The 24741-nt window shown below is 38.7% G+C and overlaps 1 protein-coding gene across 1 annotated transcript in view; it reads right to left on the bottom strand.

Annotated features, from left to right (window-relative positions):
• Positions 1–2097: 2097 nt before the first annotated feature.
• The window catches only part of LOC113230331 (E3 ubiquitin-protein ligase RNF123-like), a 65105-nt gene continuing 42461 nt past the window's right edge, over positions 2098–24741 (bottom strand). The window contains exons 18-29 of the mRNA XM_026464220.1: positions 23567–23664; positions 23420–23490; positions 19832–19978; positions 16344–16506; positions 16010–16147; positions 9693–9766; positions 8796–8935; positions 7637–7822; positions 6907–7077; positions 6540–6651; positions 4860–5055; positions 2098–3065 (exon numbers count right to left, since the gene is read on the bottom strand). Coding sequence (XP_026320005.1) covers positions 2966–3065; positions 4860–5055; positions 6540–6651; positions 6907–7077; positions 7637–7822; positions 8796–8935; positions 9693–9766; positions 16010–16147; positions 16344–16506; positions 19832–19978; positions 23420–23490; positions 23567–23664 — 1596 coding nt within the window. The 3' untranslated portion in view covers positions 2098–2965. The remainder of the gene's footprint in view (positions 3066–4859; positions 5056–6539; positions 6652–6906; positions 7078–7636; positions 7823–8795; positions 8936–9692; positions 9767–16009; positions 16148–16343; positions 16507–19831; positions 19979–23419; positions 23491–23566; positions 23665–24741) is intronic.

The following is a 24741-nucleotide window of genomic DNA, read 5'->3' as shown; positions in this document are numbered from 1 at the left end:
CCGTGTGTAACATTAGAACGATTACACACGATAATTTTTAGCTTCTTCTGCAGCGACAGCGATCCAGTTGCGAAGCAGTTTCGAATCATCTATCTTCACACACACGCAAGTAGCGGTATAATGGCGATGCACATTTTTAATTATTCAACATAAGCGACTGTAATATCGCCGCTAAAAGTCATCGTATGTAACCGCTCTTAAATTTATCGATGTATATAATTATTAATAATTACTTAACATTTAATTGTTTTATTTGTCCGTAAATTTTCCCAAAATGTATAAATAAATTACAGTCGAGGCTATCAACGCAAAGTGGTGTAACCCCACGAAACGCATATAAGATAACGAGAGATTTAAATAGTCAAATTAATTTTACTATAGTAATAATCGTAAGACCTATGGATCAATATATAATTATTAAATTTCTTTTATACATAAATAAGTATCCAAATATAAAATAATTATGTACTTTAGTATCACTTAGGCTCAACTCACACTGACGCAGAGTCGAAGCGTCGCTTTTTCGCCTTATAGCATATTCATCTCTATTTTCCCATAATTAAGGTTCAAATTTGTGTTATGCAAATATGGAATCGGACCACACTGTGATCCGGGCGCGCAAATGCGAGTGTCGTTGCGCGACGACACACGTCGCCATGCGTTGCAGAGAAAAAAAATAATTTTGGTTACACCACTTAAATTATAATGCTGTGAGATGTAGAGAAAAATGTGCCGTGATGCTCCTATATAAATAGCATAAAATATACGTTGATAAATTTAGTGTCCCCTGCCTTCGATTGCACTAGCCCTAATTTGTCTTGAGTTGGTACTTAAATATCACACCACACCCACACACACCAGTTTAACAACTCAAAAATTACAAACGTGGAAGTTGTCCAACTGGGATATTACCTGAGTTCAGATTGAGGTTGCCATTACCCTGCCACTAAAAACCAGGGGAATTTCTGCATGCGCTCAAAACAAAACCCAAATATTATTATTTACTGTGACACTGCAGAGCAGGTGTGCGATATGTTCTTATAAATATGGTGTCATTGGAATTGTTACTGTTTACCAAAATGGCAGGAGTATTGCCACAGTTTTTAGGAGTTTGTAAAACCTTGGCTGCATTTATTAGCGAAATAAATATTTGAAATAATTTAGACAATTTTTATTTTTTATCCCCTACAGTTACCTAGACAAATGAAAATTCCAATTTCATGAAAGAAATTTATTGAAATAAAAGAAAAACTCGCACGTTCTTAAATCGTTTTTACTATGAAATGTTGTGCGGTTGTAGAGATTATTTAATTTCTTCAAGATAATCTATTTTCGACGACCTCGGAGACTGAACGGTTTGCATTGTGGACTGTGTTTCTTTTTCCGGAAGGTTCAATTTGGGAAATTACCTAAATTTTCTAAATTGGTTCTGGTCTGGTGGAGTTCTGGGTAGTGCCCTGGAGTGAATTCAGAGGTAATTGGGGTAGAGGTCTGACACATTATTATTATTATAGACTCTTTCTTTTCTGGTCTTTCCCAAGACCTTAAAGATTGTTATTATTCTTTGCAGGTTATTCGAAAAAACATACTTAATATATAAATGAAACTACTTCTCGATACAAATTATTATATTTTCCTAAATTGCATAAAATACATTACAAAATTACAATTTTATATAAATACCTATTTATCAAATCGAACAACCCAAGTAAAATTGTACGACAGCGTTTATAATTCGGTCCAACAGCGTGATGGCTCCCATAGACCAACCCTTCGTTTATAAAACCACTGTGATCGATCAAAAGTTTTTCAATTTACGCCAATAAGCAACAAGGAATGTTAGTTTTCACAGCAATATGTGACAACCGTGCTTGTTGCGATTTCAATTAATATATTGAATGCTTTCATTAGATTAATTTTCCACTAAGCGGCTAGTCGCGTCGAGCTGGCCCCGCGATTCGCCGTCGCAAGTCGTCGCGACTGCAAAAGAACACGCGACTCGAGTATTAAATTAATTTTCCACTAAGCAGTTAGTCGCAGCGAGCTGTCCGCGCGATTTGTCGTCGTAAGTCGTCGTAAGTCCCGCGACTGCAAATGAACACGCGACTCGAGTATCTCCGAGATTTGTACTCTCCACTGTTCGACTAGCCGCGTGTGTATTGAACTTACCTCAATGTGACCAATAGTTTTAGTTCATCTAAGACCGGTAAAGGAAATTACCGAAATTTGAGTGTAATTGAAAAAAATTGTGTAGTGTTCCCGTAACTCATTATAGAACGAATTAAATGCACCTTTGTAGTACGTTCTCTTAACAAAGGATGTATCCAAAATATGTTTTAGTTTTTTTTTATAATCAGCATACAATTTTTTCGACATCCATTTTGAAAATGAACGTTTGTAGGAATGTAGAATACAGTCGCGGGCGACAGAGTCCGTATAAAAACTAGCGCTAAGGCTGCGGTCGCACGCAAATAGTCGTTTAATGGAAAATATTATATTTTATGAAGGATTTTTTGTGAACGTTGCCGGTAATTAATCGACCGATGGCTCTATAACTCGCAACAACATTTCAACATCTTACAAAGAAGTTCTTTTTGCGTGCAAATCGACAATCTCATATCACGAAAAAGACGTCTGCTGCGTTCTAGGGGGACCTTTAAATTAGACTGTCGCGCCACAGACGCGCCACTTTTGCCGACTAGACTAGCTTGGTTATTATAGCATTTGGTTATTTTATAAAGATGTTTCCGAAAGCAGCTTTACGAAAATACTCCATAATATCCGCCATTGGTCCACTGTCTAAGCGCGAAGAAGCCCTTAAGTTTGTGTAAGTACGTATTATCAATAGTTGTAACTGTATTTTCAAAACAAACGTTCTGAATGTTTAAATATAACGTGTCACCATTCATTTCTTACAATCAATAAAAAAATAACAAATAAAGCATTGTTTTCAATGTTATTCGAATCAGTTGTTAGCAGCTGGGTTTATTTCACGCGTCGAGTCAATGTCTGCCTTGCAGAAGAAGCATTGCTTGCTATTCAATAGATGTTGCATTATGCAGGCTCTGAAAACGGCAATAAGATTCTCATTGAAAAGAAGAAATTAGCAAAATGGTCTACTTAAGGATAAAAATAGGCACCTTACTTACACACAAAAAATTTGTGATCATTTTCAGGCAAAATGCATATATAGGATTTGGAGAATATTTGAAAGATATAATGCCATTGAAATGTTTAAGGGAGTTCTCACACTTATCTACGAAGAAACAGCTTTGGTTTTTTGTAATACCGAGTGATGAGACAAACAATTCGTGACTGGTGTTAAGCGATACGTCTGTTCAAAGCGGTTGCAGTGCCAGTCAGAGAGCTTTATTAAAATTGCAAAGACCTGAAGAAGCACTGCCGCTGCGCCCGTCACCCGAGACACAAGTTGACAAGTCTCATGTGCCTGTAATTTCACCAGCACCCCTACCCGTCAAAGCCGGAACGCAGCCAAGCTCACATTACTGCTTGGCGGCAGATATTTCCCTGGACGAACTCTTTCACAAGGAGCTCTACTGTTACTACGTCCAAGCATTAAACGTCAAAAGTTAAGCGTTAAAAAGACGCGTAGTCGTCGACAACGTCTACTTTGCACTTATTCCATGGACATATTTTTTCTCATCAACCCAAGCAGATTGGTGTCGATAAGGTGTCAATACATACGCACATTTAGTGCACACGGTTTAATTTACTGTTAAAGTGAAGGACTTATTACAGTTAACACTATTAGATTGCTTTTATGCTGGAGTTATTCGCTATTGGGTCGATAGCTGCCAGCAGCCAGGCGTGAAAATTTTCCTTGGTTAAGCCGAAGCTTTAGCTTTTTGAAAAAACAAAAAACACTTTAACAAAAATTTCTTTTCACACACACAAACACTACACTTATTAAGCACATACTATACTAGAAGCACAAGATACTAGTTCATTTCACAGGTTAAGTTATTCTAAACATAAACTAACCATAGCTTTTAAAGTAATTTTACATTTTAAGCTGCCCGTCGCGGTATGAAAGTTTGTAAATAAAGTCATGAATGCTAAGTGTTGTTATTTTAATTGCCTATGAATTACAATGGCCTTTTACATACATTCTTTACGTAGTCTTATTAAAAAGAAACACCCAATTAAATATACGATAAAAATACACACTATTTATGGTTAAGATTTTCAAAACAGAAATTTACCATATTTTGTATTAATTTGCCAATAATTTTAATATTTAATAATAATTTTGTTGCAATATTTTAAGATCTCTCTCTTTCTCTCTCTCATCTGGCAAATTTAAGTGAATGCTATTCGACAATAACTCGAATTATTTCGGCTTCTCGGCCGCCATTTCTTTAGATTTTATAAAGCGGATTTTGGCGAATGTGTGTGTAAATATTTTGATAGGAGCGCGTAGTTTTCATGAATGAAATAGAACTCGCCGATCCGCCGGCTTACCTAGCGCTGACCGCCACTGGTAAAAGGTATGCGGAAAATTTTAGGCAAGCTGGTGGGAATTGAGTTGTATGAACGCCTCGCAACTGATAGCTGCTTAACTAGGGCGGCGCCAAATGAGTAATATGTACCCTACATCCAACCACAAATTTAAAACCTCTATTGGCTACTCTTTTCATTATTATGGTTTTAAGACCAAAACCGAACTTCACCGAGCTGATCATCAAAAAGGTCACAAAGTATTCCATGCCTGAGAGAATTTGACGTGATACATGATCGTGAGCACTTTGTCAAGAGTGTCTGATTAAGAAGTCTTTGTAGCTGTAACTGATTTTGCATTTCTCTTATTTTGTTTATTTATTAGCAACTTATTAAAGCACCTGCAAGAATGATGTCCACATGGCACAAACGCAGTATCAGCCGGCCTTGCATAGCAGATAGTACACAGTAGGTCTGACTGGGCTCCGCTCGATCCACCCGGCGACCTCGACTTCACCAATGCGTCCTTGGCCACTCGCAGACGATCCACTACTGTTTCTAATGCTCGAAGTTCTTCTGCTGTTATGTCATCTGGGACTGTTTAGGGTCAAAGGTTATTAATGTATACGATTCTGTTGCTATTTGCAAACGTCCCGCCGCTTGGCATTAGATATCAAAGAAGAAAAGTTAGTTCGCCATCTGTGGGGCACTGTATACGTTCTTGTAATAAAGTCACAGAAAATGTTCCAAATTTACGAGAAAGCAAGTTTAAACTCATTATAAAATCAATGATTAAAAAAATAATATGACCGCATGGTGTACTTCCAGTTACTAAATGATTTTGATGATATAAATATATTTTATGAAAAGAACCGCCATCAAATGGAATCACTACTGAGGTACCCCCTTTCCACAAAAAAAAAGAATAATTGAAATCGGTTACACACAAAAAACATACACACAAAGAAGCAGACGAATTGAGAACCGGTTTCTTTTTTGAAAGTGGGTTAAAATAATTCTCAGGTTAGTTTGACCTACGAATGGATAGTGGATTTTAATTGATGTGACGATTTCAAGTGTTTGAATTGATTACGTACGAAATAGAGATATTTAACTTGATTTTAGAAGACTTTTTTTATAATGACAAGTGACGGGACGAACAAGTCGTTGAAAATCGTCGGGACGAACAACTGGTTGTAAGTTGCATGTCCATAACAGTTGCAGTAGCGCTCAGAGTTTCAAACCGTTAAGATCTGAGACATAAGTTGATAAGTTCCATGGTGACTTAGGCCTTAAGTTCAAATAACTCTGAAAAGTTTTTACAGATCTTCTCCGACATGCAACGAAGACACATTCTGAATATAGCGGTAATGTTTTTCACAATTACGCAAGTGATAAAAAGATCACGGCCCGTATTCTGACCCGGTTACCGGATGTTTACGTACAAAAACCACATTAGTTTTAAATGATGTAGTTATTAATAACTTTTTATTTTATGTAAAAGAATATTGAAAATGTACGGGATTAACATGTACCTGGGCAATAAAGTTTTGATGTTTAACACATATTTAATTGTGTGAAAACCCAATAAGGTTGATGTCAGACTCTCTGTCAAAATAAATATCGTCGCACTCGTGTACGAACCCTGCGCGGTCAGTTTCACACCTGTCCATAACAGTTGCAGTGCCACTTAAAGCTTTAAATAGCAAAGATGCACTGAGGTGCACTGCCACTGCGCCCATCTCCCTGAGATATAAGTTGAAAAGTCCCATGTGCCTGTAATTTCACCAACAAAAATGATCGGCTATTAGTACAAAACACACAATTATTTTGCACTAACATATTTTTTTTATATTTACGAAAAATACTTGTTTTTATTCCATAATTTCCAGTAACCATAACAAAGCGACATACATATATTATACTTTGGTGGGCCATGATCTTTGTAAATATTACTGCGCAAGATATAATACTTTCTGGATCTGTTCTACCAATAGAGTACCGAAACTCGGGGAAGTAATCTTCCAAGTGCTGCTTGCACAAGCAAAATAAGTAATGAGTCAATGAATGGGCATACTCACATTGATAGAACGAGAAATGCTTGGAGTCTTTCGATTTTCCCAACATGAATTCCAGCCCGTCCGCTCTGAACAGCGGCTCGGTCACCAGCGCCTTTGTTACCTTCTCTAGATGCTATAACATATAAGGAAAATGATTTTCAGCCAGCTCTGGTATATCGATCGTTTTTTAATTTGTTTAATCTTGATCCGTCTTTTTTCAGTGTTGTATACGAACATCGTCTGGCCCAATATTGGGCTTGTGACTCCCCTTATTGACATGGACATGACCTCTAGTGACCTACCACTGCTGACCTATGTATCTCATCATTATTCAATATATCGTAATCTATGTCCAGTTGGATGAATTTTCGAAAATTTTGAGACGTACGTCAGAAGGCAATTTCGGTTCCAATAACCTAATCAGACACCCGGCGACAGGGGAAAGCGCAACGTAGTAGTGCACGCGGTCGGTGTCGGGCAGGCCTCGTGCAACGAGGCGAGCAAAGCCCGCACCACCACCGTTACGCACGCACACGCGGGAGATTACTGCCATGAGGATCTGATGAAAATATTCATAGTTGGAATTGGCAAGATTTCGACAGTTGACAAGATATTGATAGAATTTATCTATTCTAAAGGTTTGCGTCTAATGCTGAGCCCAAGAGAGGAGTCGAGTAGTTTTTTGGTGTACAAACCGGAAATTAGTCAGACGGTGCACCTGATGTAGTAATCACCGACTCCAGACATTGGTCATAAAGTAGTGATGATTACAACATAGCAATTGTGTTACCGAACCTGAGATGTAAGATCTTAAGAATTTTGAGCACGTGATTGTGTTGGTTCACTTGGTTCTCGTTCCTTTATTCCTTTCCTGTACGTCAGGCACACCTTGGGCAGCCCTGAGCAACAATCGGCGAATACCTTCCGTCGATTGGTAAATTCTTTCACCACGGCAAGCATTATTGTGGATATTATCGATACGATAAGAAGAAGAAGAAAACACTTCGCTTTGGAACACAGCTCTGCTGCTTTACGGTGGACATAGGTGTGGTAGTGGTACTTATCCAGGAGATACTATTCCAAAGAGAACCAAAGTACTAGTAATGTCAAATATTTACCTGACAAGTTCTACCCAGAAGCAGCTCGTTCTGCCCATCACAATTATCGCTTTTTGTGAGCAGCGTGGGGACCAGGTGCATGATCATTTCGAGTGCCCGCGCCAGGCCGTGGTACAGGTCGAAGCAGGTCGCGCATAGCTTAATTTGACGCGATTCCAGGTGCGAATCTACGTTTACTCTGTCCATCTATACATTTGTAATGTTGGGTTAGGTTTAGACTGCTAGGAGGATTTCCCCACGAAAAAAAGGTGACTACAGGGTCTACAGCGTCTTGGAGAGTTTGAACTGTTATTGTACTGTGTACAAGTAGTGCTATTATTGTTTCAGAGATAAGTAACCAGGACGGTAACCTATCACAAACTCGAAAATTTTTTGTCCGAAATAACGCTTGTTCGAATTTTCATTATACCGAAAACCGAATTATAACGAAACTGTTCTTTCAAGATATGTTGAATGTTTATCGCAAAGACACGATTAGGATCGGTTAGATTAGGTTAAGTTAGGTTTAAAACAAAAAACATTTTCCTCTCAAAGTTACTTTCGAGTTTATGAAAATTCGACCAAACGTTATTTCTGGAAAATGTCATTTTGGACTACTGGTAACTAGGACACTAAACTACAGCTGTCTCTACAATTTAAATCTATTGTCGTTGCCATACGATGCATGAGCATGAAATAAAAGAGAAAAAAATCTGGTCTGGACAGAAAGGGGTTATTGTAATCGACGCTCTCATACCGCAAATTATGGATGCACCTATAACGAACCCCTGTATTACACAGGTTTATTTGTAAAATACTAGTAACCTCGTAGGAGTATCATTACTAACAACATAAACAACCACTTTTGTTCCGACTTTTTGTTTTGACTTTTAGTAATTCAGATTTTACTTTGGTACAAAAACAAAATATTTGAATAGATCCTCTAAACGACGATAACTATGGGACGTCGGGGAGCACGCTTTCAGATTTGAACCACGTAGTGTTTGAACTGACAATCTTACTACCAAGTACAGATTTAAATTTAAAATAGATTAGATAGTACAACGAAAACTCGAAAGATTATTGTTGGTAAATATATTGTGTTTTGTAAATAGTCATAGAACAAACGTTGTTGTTTATGATGTTAGTAATGTAGTCCCGCAGTAAGCAAATGGTTTACCTCCTGCATCATGGTGATAAACTCCGAGAAGGCCCAGTTCAACTGACTCAACAGGGAGTTGAGGAACGCGGCAGCTTCCTTTGGATGTGCCAGTAAGTACTCTTTGATACGCGTTTGTATTACTTCTGATGGACAGGGTCCTGATAATAAAGTAAGTACAAACACTATGCAGCGGATATATCAAACACACGGAACGGATTTATCACACACCACTCCAAATACAACTAGTTACACTTAAAATGCCTTTGACAGTGAATAGTTTTTAAAAACGAAAAAAAAATGGCGGAAATTGGAAGTGAAAGGACGTTAAAAGATTTAAAATTTTCAGTTATCACAACATTATGGAAAAGTTTCTGGAAGAGGAATCAAGATATAAAAGGCAAATGTTATGGAAGCATACAAAAACAAATACCTTCTAAGCTGTGTTCAAAATTCAACGTCTCGTATTAGCAAGTGAAACTATGTAATTAAAGTGAAAGTGAAAATATGAATAATGAGTCCCGCTGCTTAAAAGATTATTTAAAAAACCCAAAAATCTTTTTACCATTCCACAAGTAGTACATTAATAACACAAACAGAAAATATTTATCGAGGATCCCGAAAACTAAATGAAGACCTGGCTCAAAGGATTTGTATACAGGTCAAAAAGACTTAAAAACGACTGGGCGTGCAGAAAGTAATTTTTTTTAAACAAGTCGCTCGGTTTCTGGAGAATTATCGCGTCTTAAAATTGGAGAAATTGTTGCAAAGTAATACTCATAAATTTAAATTAAGCTGCTGTCTATTCGAACGGCTGGTTATTAGGGTATTTATTCGAAAATACAACCGTATCTTTTTACTTGCTACGTCTTTTTGAATTGAAACCGGTGTACGATAATATGTAGGTATATAACTAACCGAAGCATTGGCTCATCAAACCAGCATCGACTTTAGCCCCCAAATTGTTAACCGTAGGTTCTCTGTCGCCATACCTGTAAAACGAACATTATTGTTTTAGGCAGCTGTAACTAAGGCCCGGCGCTCAGAGACGGGATTTTTATGTGACGAATAATAATATACCTTAATAGTATGACTGTATAGTTGAAATTTCAATGATAATGGTCGTAGCTACAAAACCAAAGCTTGTGAGCCGGCAGCCTCCGGAATTCCTCGGCAGCCTACGGGATACTCGGTAAACTTCAGGACGCCGAGTGCGGCTGGTAGTAAGTAGTAGATTACTTAATACTTATTACGTAACCGTTGCATCACTCTCATATAACATCGATTATATCTAAGTTATAATAGTCTACTAAATCTCGTTCATGACACCGCTTTGGCGCTTACTACGAGGAAAAAGGAACTTAAGCACGCGCTTAGAGAGATGAAAATAACGTTGCCCGCCTTCTGCATTCGAAACCGAATGCGCTAAGGTTGTACAAGGATTGTAATGTAAATGTAAGACTTGTCTGAGACTTTGACATAACAATTTTATACAGGGAGTCCCAAAACTCAACGACAACCTGGGAACAGGATGTTGCCTAGTTTGTAACAACCCAGAAAAACATATTTAAAAAATCAGAGTAATTTTTTTATTGTGATATGAGTATTTTAATGAAAAATGTTGTAAATATACGACCTGTACACCATTTTTAATACCTACAAATTTGCTAATTTTGCTGTTATAGTTTTTTTTTATACATGACAGGCAAATGACTCCAAAACCCAAATTGCACCAGCTAATGAACACAACGCCATAGAAAGCCCGAATTGCTAAGTTTCAGCACAAAAAAATAATGTATTTAATTTTTTTCTTCAAATTTTTAGCAGATTTTTTTTCGAGGTAACTTTGGCACCCCATTCTGTAAAAAAATGTACCTTCTTACAAAAGCTGGAGCAACTAATCAAGATTCTAAAATGGTATAAAAACTTCTACGTCATGCTTCTTGGAAAAAATAATCTTGGTGTTTTTAAAAAGAGGCCAATTTATAAAGATTACCTTTTCTAAGTGAAAATGGCTTTCAGTGTATCTAAGGTTAATTTAGGTTTCATGGATACACTGAAAGCCATTTTCACTTAGATAAGGTAATCTTTATAAATTGGCCTCTTTAAAAAAAAAAGTTTCATATCCATGGCCCAGCACACGCTGGAGGAGTGTCCTGCATGGGTTAAGCAGCGCGGTGAACTTGTCGCCGCCGTGGGGAGTTTCTCTCCCAACCATAGTTCACTCAATGGTTGAGAGCAAAAGGTCGTGAGACGCAGTCCAAGCATTCTGCGAGGAGGTTATGGTGAAGAAAGAGGCGGTGGAAAGGGAAAGGGAAGATTCAGCCCCTGACCCGATCCGCCGTCGGAGAGTGGGTCGCAGAAGGAGAGCAATGGCTCTCCAGCTGCCGACATGGGCGGGTAACGGGAGGCGAAAGCTCCCGTGACATGGGTCCATGAGCACAGACTTAGGGGAGTCCGTCACACGTTACTGGTGGACCCGAGATGGCGGCGTATGTGTTCCGCGTCTGCCACTCAAGATTGATGACGGGGAGACAAGAACTCTCCCCGAAAAGCGAGATGGGGTTCGGCGCCCAGCCGGATCAATCACCGCCGGAGTCGCGGAAGAATGCGTAAGCGTCCCCGTGCCTTCGGCACATGGTGAGAAGATGGAACACCGTCAGGTTTTAGTCGGTAGGAGTCCGACATAATCCTTCGCCTCCCCCGGGCGGAGGGTATCCATGATGATTTCCTGACGTAAAAAAAAAAGGTTTCATAGCCATGTAGTCGGAGTTAGACTGACTGGTAAAAATGGTAAGTATGATTGAGTGAGGCAAACAGTCTCAAAATTCCACATTTCTCGACAGATATAGAAATTTATATAAACGTAATGAATAAATTATTATAATTTTATTACAGACTACAGAAAGTGCTCAAACTGTTTTTCACCGGTATCAATATATGCACGGCAACGCCTTGCCCTTTTCACCAATCGTGCGTATCGTCGTAAATTTATCTGTTGTACAGCTTCCGTCATTCTTCGTCGTAATTCGGCAACGTTTGATATCGGTTTTGCAAAAACTTTTTCTTTCAGACAACCCCAGCAAAAAGTCTAGCGGGTTCAAATCCGGAGAACGGGGTGGCCACAAAATTGTAGCAAGGCGCCCAATCCATCGACCTGCGTGCTCTTCAATGAGTTATTCTACTGGACGGGCATAATGAGCAGGACACCTATCATGTTGATACCACATTTCCCGCAATATGCTAAGGCACGTTTTCCCGTAGATCTGACACCCCGTTCTCCAGATTTAAACGTGTTTGACTTTTTTACTGGAGTTGTTTGAAAGAAAACAGTTTATGCAAAACCGACATCAAACGTTGCCGAATTGCGACGAAGAATGACGGAAGTTGTACAAAAGGTTAGTACTGCGATTCACGTAAGTTCAACCTATCAAAATATCGTTGAAGTTACATAGTCGTTAGATCGAAGTCCTGTCCAAAATGGGTATTCACGTATCACTTGAACGAACGTTGATATGAGTAGTATCGAAACGTAACGACTGGACTGTGAAATTTGACAATTAGCCGTCGAAAGTCTATTGAAAGAACTGTCAAAATTTTAGCAGAATACGTATGACTTGTCGTTTAGAGTCGATTTAAGTTCGATTCATATACCAGAATACGCTTTAGCGATATTTGGATCCAACGATTCGTTGACCTCTACTGTCACACGTGAATACGAAAAAACAGTTCAAGGTCTAAATCGCTATGATATCGTAACGGTTTGATTACGTGAATCACCCCCAGGTTAAGTTAGGTTTAAAAGAAAAAACATTTTCCTCTCAAAACTACTTTCGAGGTTATGAAAATTCGAGCAAACGTTATTTCTGGAAAATGTCATTTCGGAATACTGATATTCTTCTTCTACACCCATCCACTGATTGCGACGACTTTTGTTACAAAACGTGCCGTACGACCGTGCATGCATATATACGAGCATGCAACACCCTCTGAGCGCTTGCACTGCCGGCGATACACTCATCGGTAGGCACTTATCGCTTAACCTCGAGCGTGTGGCGGAGTTTTGATAGTAGGCGGTAAGCTTCGGCGTGCCTAAGGATGCCATGTCATATCTAAGGATACAGCGGCGTGACTAAGGATAGGCATGCCCAATGCTCGCTTGCTGTTTAGTCCCGCCAATGGGCGCCAGGCCTAAGTCTATTCTACAAAATAAAATTATGATTATTTTGCATATTATTTCTCAACCATACATGGCATTAACAATATCTGATTTTGTAAGTAATGTAATATTGTCCCGTGGAGTAATAAAGCCTAGTAGCAGAAAAGCTCCTTGTGAAAGAGTTCGTCCAGGGAAGTACTGCCATCTTACCTATTTCTGCCGCCAAGCAGTAATGTGAGTATAACAGCGTTCCGGTTTAAAAGGGTAAGGGTGCTGGTGAAATTACAGGCACATGGGACTTGTCAACTTACATCTCAGGGGACGGGCGCAGTGGCAGTGGCCCTAAAATCTTTGAGATTTCAAGCTCTGAGTGCCATTGCAACTGTTATGGATAGGCGTGTTGTTTAACATCAGGCGCACGACTGTCCGTCCAGTCACTTGACATTATAAAAAAATTAAATAAAGCCACATCTCATCATACGTCACAAGTGTTTTTATCAGATGAAAGTCATAAAAGTAATACGAATTACGTGAAACAAATTATGTATTTCAGAAATTTTATAACTCTTTTATTTAAATTAAAAAAGTTATCGAATGATTTCGTTCGTACAAACTTTAAGCCCTTCTCCTGAACAGTTGCCGTTTTGTAGATGCGGCCTTGTAACACCAAGGGTGGTAATTACGTCATTGTCATCTTATTGTTAAGGCTGCTACATAAATAGTAATTTCTTATGCAAGGCATCAAAGTTGTTGTTTGACGTGAGTGCTTGTATTGAAACCAGAGCAAGCGAAGGAGTCTAAGATTGAATGTAGTATCCTAAGCGTCGAGGGTTTTAAGGCACAAGACGCAAAACAACTTTGCTGCTGCGCGAAATACACAACTTTTCAATGTCAATTTAATGTCAACAATAATAAGAATAAGATATGCCAACGGATTTATATTACATAAATAATGTACGACAAATCGCGTAGTTGAACGTGTCATTATGATTTCTTTTTCATCGAAAGAAAAAGTTAGGTGCACCACAGTCTATCGTCAAGTTCGAATTCCGAAAATCTTTTCCATGCTAGCGCGGAAAGAACGCTTTTGCGCACAGATATCTAATGAGAAAGAAAGCCTTTCCGAGCAAGTGAGGTGAAAAAAAAAAAAATTTTCAACTTCCAAATTGAGAACTTATTATTATAATTTCGAGAACGGTACGCAAAGTAATTCGAATTTGAATCAGAAAAGCAGCTGCCGAAACCGGATGATATTAGGTACTTATTATTACAGATCGTCATAGTAGACTTAGAAGAATACAAGATATTTATTCGCTGAAAAATGTAGTTAACATTTTAATGTTAATGTAGCAGGTCTTACAGTGTATTATACTAGATCGTACATTTCACCAAATCTTGGCAGGCGAATATTTTTCACAATATTATATAGAAATGAGACTCCAATGACTGTTATAAATTATATTAAGTATAATACCCAATCACTATAAATCCAAATAAAACAAAATCACGACCTTTCTCGTCAAAAATTTTTTCGCAATGGCGGGTGCGGTCAGCGTTCCGCTAAATAATAATAATAATAATTCTTTATTTCGGACCATAAAACATCCATAGTATGTTAGTAAAAGAACTTATGTCAAGGTTAGTAATAATCAGTGCAACTTAATTATATTTCAAACTGGGCTACGCTCTTAACTTGCACTATCCAATGTTTCAGGATAGGACAATCATACCTTCCCGCTATGGCATTTAGAATGCTGTTAGTACTGAGCCTCGACTCATCAGTGAGACAATCATTTTGCGCATCATGGCCTGGAAGCTGTCCGTGTGAGCCATCGCAAACTTACCCGATGCACTACACCAGCTTGGCAGTCCCATCAGCATTCTAAATGTTGCACGCGCAGGGCGTTAAAGGCTCATTTCGTATACCTAATCCACAGACTACTCGAGTAAAAAGATTGACTAAGCTTTAAAAAGCGTTATTTTAACTTCGTTGGAGCATCGAGCAAACCTGCGGGCAAGCATATTACTCCAAACCGCCAACGCCCTGCGCTCCGTTTCAAATATCCGTTCTTTTTTAATTTTTTTATTTCAATATAACATAATCCTTAATGAAACAAAGTAATAAAATTAATCAATGTCACGTTTCGCTAATAATACAAATTTTGTTAAATGTTTGCCTAATAGCTTGAGTATCTCAAGTTCGTTGAAGGTGAAATAAATTGTTATATTTCTCTGGGAAAATTTGTCTGAAAGGTATAAATCGCGATATTTATGAGCTTCGATATGTTGTCATTTATTCACGAAAAGTCTGGACACCGCTCGTTTTATTACTTTTGTTGGGATCCATTAGGATATTAAATTTGTCCCAAAAAATACTTGCGACGTTTATTGTTTAATATTGAAAAAACAGAAGTAAGTGTAAGGATTTCTAGGAGTACTTAAAATTAAGATTTCGAAAATGTTCAATGTGCTTTTAAAGGTTATGTAAGGAGAACCCCTAGTACGATTCAATTAAACAAATCGATTCATTCGATTTGTAGTTGGCATTACAAATGGCCATCACAAGTCACTGACCATCTATGGTTGGTCAGTGACTTGTTTGTTTTACTTTTTGTTTAAGATTGATTGAAACGAAGTATAGCGTGCAGCGCACATGCAAAGCGTACGCACCCTTACAAAAAGGGAATAAAAATAACTGGAAAGGTAATAAAAATATAATATATTTAATAAAAATATATTTTTTTATAATACCAAGTCACGAGACGATTAAGTGGTGGGCCTGCTGGTAAGCGACACGCCTGTCCATAACAGTTGCAGTGCCACTTAGAGCTTTAAAACGCAGAGATCGGAGGGGCACTGCCATTGCGCCCGCCCGTCACACTGAGACGAGTCCCATGTGCCTGTAATTGGACCAGCACCCCTACCGTTCACAACCGGAACGCAGTTATGCTCACATTACTGCTTGGCGGCAGAAACAAGTAAGGCGGCAGTACATTCCTTAACGAACTCTTTCATAAGGAGCTCTACTGCCAAAAGTTGTCTTATACCTACAAAGTAAACATTTGATAAATCTTACCTGGCAGCAAGATGGGGCCACTGCCGGTGTCTGAATCCGAATCCAGACCCGTGCCAGAACCGCACAAGTACCCAATTGGATTGCGCCCACGCACGATTCTGATAAGGTCGTACCAGTTCTTCTACCATTGACATTTGCCTGTGGATAACGCACTTAACTTCTTAGTTCCTTCATACATAAATTAACGTCGTAACACTATACTAACTAGAATACATAATATCTTTTCATAAAAGTCAATATTAATTATGATTTTGAACACTGAAATAACACGAGAGTCAAAATAAAACCCAATCTATTTGAAACCAGTGTAAGTGCGAATTACATAGAATCTTACTGTTTCATAGGCACACGTTCAATGGCCCTCATGGTGGCAGGCTGCGTGGCAAAGGAGGCCAGTGTTTGTACGAGGGACTCCCGCGTACTGGCAAGAACGATTCGCTGGTCCGCGAATTCCGAGCACAGAAATGCTGCACACGATACAACTAACTCCTCCCATTCTGTTAGGATTTAACGTTGGGATCAGACCCTGTACTCTCCTTCTCCGTCTAGGATCAGGCCCTGTACTCGGTAACCTATCACAAATTCGAAAATTTTTTTAACCGAAATAACATTTGTTCGAATTTTCATTACACCGAAAACCGAATTATAACAAAACAGTTGTTCTTTCAGGATATGTTGAATGAATATCGCAAAGACAGTTAAGTTAGGTTTATCTGCCCCTGCGGGGCCGGGGTATCTGTAAACAGATTCCCCCGGATTAACAAAAAAAAGGTTTAAAAGAAAAAACATTTTCCTTTCAAAATTACTTTCGAGGTTATGAAATTTCGACCAAACGTTATTTCTGGAAAATATCATTCCGGACTACTGATAGGTAACCCCTGTACTCTCCTTCTCCGTCTGGGATCAGGTCCTTCTCCGACATCCGTCCGAAACAATTGCTGCAAATAAGTAATACTCGATGCGAATGAAGCTTCATACTTGATATTGTCCTTTAATTCGGTCCAGTATTACTTATTTGACAGATATAGGACGGAGGAGAGTAGACCTCAGATTTTTGAGGTACAGTTGATGCTCTAAGATCCCTGAACCCCCTAACCAACTATTTGGTTCTTATTAGACGAGTGTGAAGAAAGGTGTTAAGTTAAACAAATTTAACCTTTAACCTCTGAGCTGTAAAATTATAATTATAGCGCGTACGCTCATAGTCTCGCACTAGGGAAACCCTGTGTCGCGAGTACCGTGAACACCCGCATAGACAATCACAGGTTATACCCAAACTCATAAGAGAAATAAATGTAGGCCATACAAATATTTCTTCCGTCCCGGGACCTCTGTGTGGCATGGTAAACATTCTGCCAGTCAGGCAGTTCATTTTGATACGACTTTCTTATTGCATCATTCATCAATAACGTGCTAAGGAAGGTTTTAAACCAATTTTATTTTTAAATACATTATATACATACAAATTTCAACCAAAAAGCTGCAATTTCTTTACACTTATCTGTTGAATACGTAAGAAGGCTCTTATAACCAATAGTTCGGCTAGAGGGCCAAGTATTTTAAAGCATCGACTGTACATAAATCCATGTCTACGTCAATTACGCATGACAAACGTGTTTTTTTTCATGGATACGTAACTTTTTGTTCTAAATTTCGGACGTTCCTATTTATCATACACAATATGACAGAACGGATACAACGAAAAGTTTAATTTTAAAAAACAATGTATACGTAAATTTGCATCGCGTACTCTGGGTATAATAAAGCCACATGTCAGATGTTAAGTGATTTTTTTCTACTCCTGCATTTTAACTTTAATCTATCTTATAATTTCCTATACCATACCACAAAGACGCCCTTTTTAGTTCTGAACACAAACTTATAAGAGTTACTTCTGAATTAAAATTCTATTGTCTATGGCATTCGCCAATGAACTGAAAAATTTCATTTTAGTTTCAAAAAAAGAACGTCGTGTTTTTGCTAATTAATAATTTTCAGAAAAATGGCGGTTTTTTGTGGCAACAGTTTTTTCACAAATAAATTTTTACTTTAATTGTTATTACGTTTTGAGTTTCAATAAATTATTTATTGTATAAGCTGATGGCTCTATAGCCAATGCTCAACAAATAAATAAAATAATAAAAAAATTAAAATATCAAACATGACACTACTAAAACGCTCTACTGCTTCCTGATTGGTTACGTTGGCCTAAAGATCTTGCAACCGGACCATAACCTTTTATAAAAAAAATGGTTATAATATAAGCGGTACTTGGCCACTTTTATCTCTTTGGTTTGTGTTTTGTAGCGTTCGTTTGAAGTTATTGTCATGGATTGTTAACAAAATGTACATTAAATATTGGTAGTGTTTCACTATTTTATTTACTTGTAGAAAAATCATACCCCGGACGCTCCATACAACGGTAGAAACTTATTTACCTACTACTACTACTACGTACAGCAAGGTGTCTACAAGGTGGTAGGGTTATGCATCACTTACTTGAGCTACGTAGTCTCTTGTTTAACGTGCACAGTAACTTTGTAAGAGCAAATGAATGTTGTGTACATGTAAATAATTATGATCATTACGTAGACCAATGATTTTATTTATTAAATACTAAAATAACCGTAAATTATACAACTTAAAAGCTTAATATAATACGTGAATAACACTACCATTAATTACCTACACAACATTTTTTCTTTAATAAAATATTTTTTTTAAATAATCTGTTATGAAATCGCATTATATTAAAAATTCGAAATTTGAATATCAAAATCGTATAAAGCGAACGGCTCGCTGACAGCTATGTTGCCGTTCCGTCAATGTGATCGTCAATATGAGGGGCGCGGACTGGTGTCTAAAACTAGGGAGAGGCGGAGAGTGACCCTTTATTCTCTGGGAAAGTATTCTTTAGATAATTAGGTCTTACAATCTCGTACCTATTACTTAGGCCACGTGGCTTTTCGACTTTACCCTCATTATGCAACGATTGCATAAAATACTATTATCACATGAAAGGCATAAAAATAATACGAATTACATTGAACAAATTATGTACGGGTAGTTCTTATGAAATTCCGAAATTCGTGCTTTCGATATTTATGAAAAATATTTGAAGGAAGAATTTGTAATTATTTTTTGTAAATTTCATAGTAGGAACTTATGTAAATAGTTTTTGATGTTACAGTGGTCCCCAAAATAAATGACTTAAAAAGTATAGGACAGTCAGAACATTCGAGGTTGAACATTGCGCGCTAGATACGACTCCATTTGTTTAAATCATCTTCCAGATCAATTAAGTGTTTTTAAGGCTTTGGCTGTTTCCACATAACAGTGAAAGTGTTGAATCAATCATTTTGGAAAAAATATATAAGTAAAATTGAGGCTGATTACTATACGGTATGAAAACACGAATCCTAAAAATTTTAACGATAGAAAAAACAAACTTATCTCGAAAAAATTCAATAGGTACTTCATAATATACCAATGATTTTTTTTATATTAACTGAACTAAACAGAACACGTATAGTATACGGCATACATTTTTCAAATGGCTTTATTTAGTTTGTAAAAAAATAAATTCGGAAGTGAAGCCAGTATCCTTGTAAAATGAACCGTATTAGTACGGGAAAAAAATTGAATTCAAACTGAGATAGTGTTCAAACGAGTAATTTCGCTCGTAGAATCTTTAATTCTCGTAAAGTTGTCATTTTACAGATGTGGTCTTATTACATCAAGAGTGCTATTTATTGTGTGAGATTTGTTGCAAAAACTTTGCTTAATAAACCAAATAGAAAGGAAGTAAATTCCACTATATACCAGGTATTTGTTGCACAGGTACTGTGGGATGCATGTACAATCGCAAAGTATTGCAAAGCTCTAGCATTGCATCCACGTGGTATTCCGGCACAAAGGCGAACAGGGATTCCATGAACTCCTGCGATACCGTTGTTCCTGCTGGTGGCGCTGAAAAGATTGTATTTTGAATGAATGAATTCATGAAATACTCTTCATTACACATAAAATTACAGTGGCAACACAAACTTGTAAAAAACATACATACATAAGTATAAAAAACATAAGTTAATACAACATACTACAGTCTTATTGCTATGTAGAAATTTCTTTTAAAGATTTGGTAGAAATTTTGATAGAAATCGATTTGCCCATACAGTATCTCATAGCTTGAAGATGGGGCCTTGTTTAAAATTTTGGGTCAGAGTACACCCGTGATCTAGACGAAATGTAACGAAAAGTTTTTGTGACAAACGTGTTGTTCTTGCAATGTTTTCGGAGTTTTTGAAAGTTTGATTAGAACAGCTATATTATTATTATGATAATTGGCATCGAAGGATATTCTTACGTTGTCTGTATGGTAACAAAAAATATATTATGAATAGCACTGATATCGTAACAGGATTTCGCAGTACAGAACAATCAACGGAAAGTGGACTACAGGCAATTTACCTACATTATATCCTTAGCCTGTTAGGGGCATATCTCAGTAACCCCCCTCTATTGGCTCAAATCCCTTTCTTATACCACGGCCCGATTTATCTCTGTTCTCTCTAAGACCATACGCACACTGCGTATTCTATACGCGCCGATGACGCGCAGATGACGCGCGGAAACACGATTCAACCGCGATGCAGCCGCAGAGAGTAAACCTTTGCACACGTTCACAAATTCAGTGGCGCTGTAAACACGCGTCATCTGCACGCATACGAAAACGGAAGCGCGCTTTTGTATCGCGTTTTAGGCGCGTTAGAATCGATACAAACACAACAATCTGCTTTTTGAGCATCTATGGCGCCGTAAACGCGCGTCGTTGGTTCGTATAAAATAGTGTGCATGGGCTATAAGGCAGATACCATTCTACGAGGCTCTAGCCTAGATAGAACCTCTAAATTGGATTAAAGATAATGACGTTTCCACTAACTCTGAATCGAACTATCTGACATCTGTTGGAAACGGTCACCGCCCGAAGGTCTGTGATGGAAGTTCTGTAACTTGCTTTCGGGCGGACATCGACTCAACTCTTATTGACTATGGCTTACATGTTTAGTTACTGTTAGCGTAAGTTGTATATAAATAAATGAACCGATTATATGGGTTCCAATCTACGAAACTCTATACTATACAGGTTGATGAAAAAAAACCACCGTCCATTTTATTTCCTGTGCATAAGATTCAGTAATAGAACACATTTGTGAAATAAAACAAAAAAATCCCTTTTTTTGTGTTAATTATTCCAATAATTTTTAACGCGTGGTTAACCTCTAAATAATAAATAACATTGAGCGATCGGCGCCGAGTTGTCTAAATGCCTAGACGTCAGCATGTCACGCTGCGCGATGACAGACCTGCGCTAACGCATCGCGCGTTAGTTTAATACTTTGTTGTCTGCCGAATACATAAATTTTCGCGCGTTGACTTCGCCCACTGTCCCACATCGTTCTTGTTGCCATAGCAACGGCGTCGGCTAATCATCGGGTGGCAATATTGTTCACAATTTTTCGGAAAACTTTGAGACGTCGTATCTTATTTATTTGTTAAGTATTTGAAAAAAAAACCTAAGATGTATTTTTTATTTCCATTAAACAGTACGCTCCTTTAAAATGGTCAATGTTTTTTTATCAACCTGTATATACATGAATAAAAAATAGTCCAACGGTACTACATAGAACAACCAGACACTTCTCTTGTACCAATAACTCAAAAGAGGGTAACTAATCTCCATACGACAGATCGTAACTCTGAAAAAGGTCTAAATCCCGTCTTATGTCTAGATGGCTCTGTTCGATTGCCTGGAAGAATTTTATATTATGTAAATGGCTGTGGATATCAATTAATTCCACTTGTAACAACCACAACATTAACACGCCATTTGTTCCATCACACCACCGCTAGATGACATTAGTTGTACCCTGAAACGCGCTATCGTTGTGTTACCTTTAATAGTACAGGTCAACTCATGTTTTGTATTGTCAATGAATGAAAAAATGCCATAGTATTCGTATGGCACTAAAAGGCTCTCAATCTCAAGTTATTGAGAGATATCGGTCAGCGATGGGAGTTAACTCGATTCGGTGTCTTTTCAGCAACTGCGAGTCGCGAGTAGAATTCGAACCGACGATTCACCGAGTTGGGCACGATCGGCCGGCCGACCGCGACTCGAGAGTGCTCCAAAGGTCGCCGAACCGAACGAGTGACAATGAATAGCCGACGCGCTGTAAGAATAAAGTATTCAACTCAGCGGGAACCGCACCAAGCTAGCTCGTGTTCACAAAAAGTAGCTCGAATTGACTAATTGTGGGAGTAACGCTCGCGACTCGAGCATGCTCCGAAGGTCACCGAACGAGAAGCTGCTGCGCATTGCGCTGTATGTATGAAGTATTCGGCTCGCTCGGCGCGGGGAGGGTACTGAATCGAGTTAGCTCGAGTTCATAAAAGAGTAACTCGAGTTGACTCGTTGTAGGAGGAACTCGAGTTAAACAATTCTTAAAAACTCGATTCTTAGTAATTCACTCACAAATAAACTTAGTTCTCTGTAATGTAACATTGAAGATTAGTCAAACTACCTCCCTCACAGGCGAGCATTCGCCTGCGAACGTTTCTTTTATGAGCATTACATTACTAACTACCTCCCACACCGGCGAGCATTCGCATGCGAACATTCGTTTTTGAGCATTACATTATCAACTACCTCCTTCACCGGCAAGCACTCGCCTGTAATGTAACATCCAAGATTCGATTAGGCTGCGATTCCACCAGAGATGTGCGAGGTAGCAAGGCGTGCCTGCGAGAGCCCACGAGTGCCCGCGAGTGCCTGCGAGAGCTTGTGAATGCCTTTGAGTGCCCGCGAGAGCCAGGAGTGCCCGCGAGTGCCTTTGAGTGCCCTTGAATGTTCGCGGTGAAGGAACGCCCTTAACTTCAGCACTGAACCTTGTGCTTTCACGTCAGTGAGACACACTGTTTGGTCTCTAGCCGCTTGCCCTTTCGAAGTCTGCATTTCAATTGTCTACGCGGGTCAGCGGAGGGGGCCGCTGACCAGCGCTACACTCTTTATGATATATAAGAAGTCAGTATTTTTTGCCTTGTAATGTTATTCGAATATTGATCGTGAACCAAAATTATTTTCTGAACTTCGACAAATAAGCGTGTCAATAGATAGCATTGTGTGTTACAAATTAATTTATAAAGAACGTTTCCTAATACGGGTAGAGGGAGCTAATCGTAAACAAAGTAAAAATCTGTGCAATAAGCGCCATCTAGCAGATTTTTTTTATATTACTACAAAATTAGAGTGGCTTTGTCTTGTGTCGCGATTAGCGTCTTCTTGAGTTATTAGTCCGTATTCTAACCTACCAATTATACTGTGTTAGATGTTAGAAGTAAAATGCTAACTGCTTTGTTGTCCTAACTGCATGTGTGATCCAATTCTAGGTGTGGTGGCTCTCGATCTTGGGCTTTGGGGACTGTAAATAAAACAGTTCTTTCAATGCAATCCGACAAAATTACATGTTTGCATGTTCTTATACCTACTTCTGGTACCTTTGATCTGAACTCGATGTGTATTCTAGTTGCAAGGAGGCGTAGCTCGCTCCGTCCAAAATTGAACTTTTCCCGGGTAGGATTTCTTTGCTGGCTACCTGCAAGATTACACTATGCGGTGTGAAAACACGATTCCTAAAAATTTTCACGATAGAACAAAAAACACAAACTTACCTCGACATTTTACGAGAAAACAGCTATATTCAATGCGTACTTTACGTTTACCAATGACTTTGTTTACATCAACTGAACTAAATACAACACGTATATGTGATACACGTTTCTCAAATGTCTTTAATTTCATCATCGTTATCATCATTTCAGCCAAAGTAAGTCCACTGCTGAACATAGGCCTCCCCCAAAGAATGCCAATACGACCTGCAGCGCTTGCATACAGCGGATTCCCGCAGCTTTCATCAGATCATCAGTCCAGCTTGTGGGTCGTCTGCCCACGCCGCGTGTACCGGTACGCGATCACCACTCGAGAAATCTTCGGCCCCATCGGCTAACTGTTCTGCGACCAATGTGCCCTGCCCATTGACACTTAAGTTTTGCAATTAGGGCTATGTCGGTTACTCTGGTTGTCTTGTGGATATCCTCATTACTGATTCGATCTCGCAACGAAACTCCGAGCATAGCCCTTACCATTGCACTTTGAGTGACCTTGAGCCTTCTTATGAGTCTTCTTATCACTGGCAACACAAACTGCGAAAACTTTTGTCTTCAGACACTGTGGTATTTTGGACAAGAAGATATGGCTTAATTTCCCGAACGCTGCCCAGTCGAGTCGGATTCGACTATTGACCTCTTTTTCGAAGTTGGAGTACCTAACTGGATAATTTGTACTAGGCATACATAATCGTCAACAACTTCGAGTGTAGAGTTTCCGATCTTCACGGGAGTTGGCCGTACATGGTTATTCGACTTGAGCTTCGTCTTGTCCATGTTCATTTTAAGACCGACTCTTTCGGAGGGTCTACTGAGATCATCGAGCATTGTACTGAGGTCGTCCGTGGGCTCAGCCATGACGGCTATAATATCGGCGAGCCGAAGGTGAGTGTTGTACTCGCCATTAATGTTGATGTCTGGCCCTTCCCAGTCCAGAACCCAGTACCCTCTACTAGTGCAGCGGTAAACAATATTGGGGATATAACATCTCCCTGTCTTATTCCTCG

Source organism: Hyposmocoma kahamanoa, unplaced genomic scaffold (assembly GCF_003589595.1).
Source record: "Hyposmocoma kahamanoa isolate Upper Pololo Valley unplaced genomic scaffold, ASM358959v1 101, whole genome shotgun sequence".
Lineage (NCBI taxonomy): Eukaryota > Metazoa > Arthropoda > Insecta > Lepidoptera > Cosmopterigidae > Hyposmocoma > Hyposmocoma kahamanoa.
The sequence above is the reverse complement of the archived record's forward strand: the minus strand, read 5'-3'. Positions and strand labels throughout refer to the sequence as shown.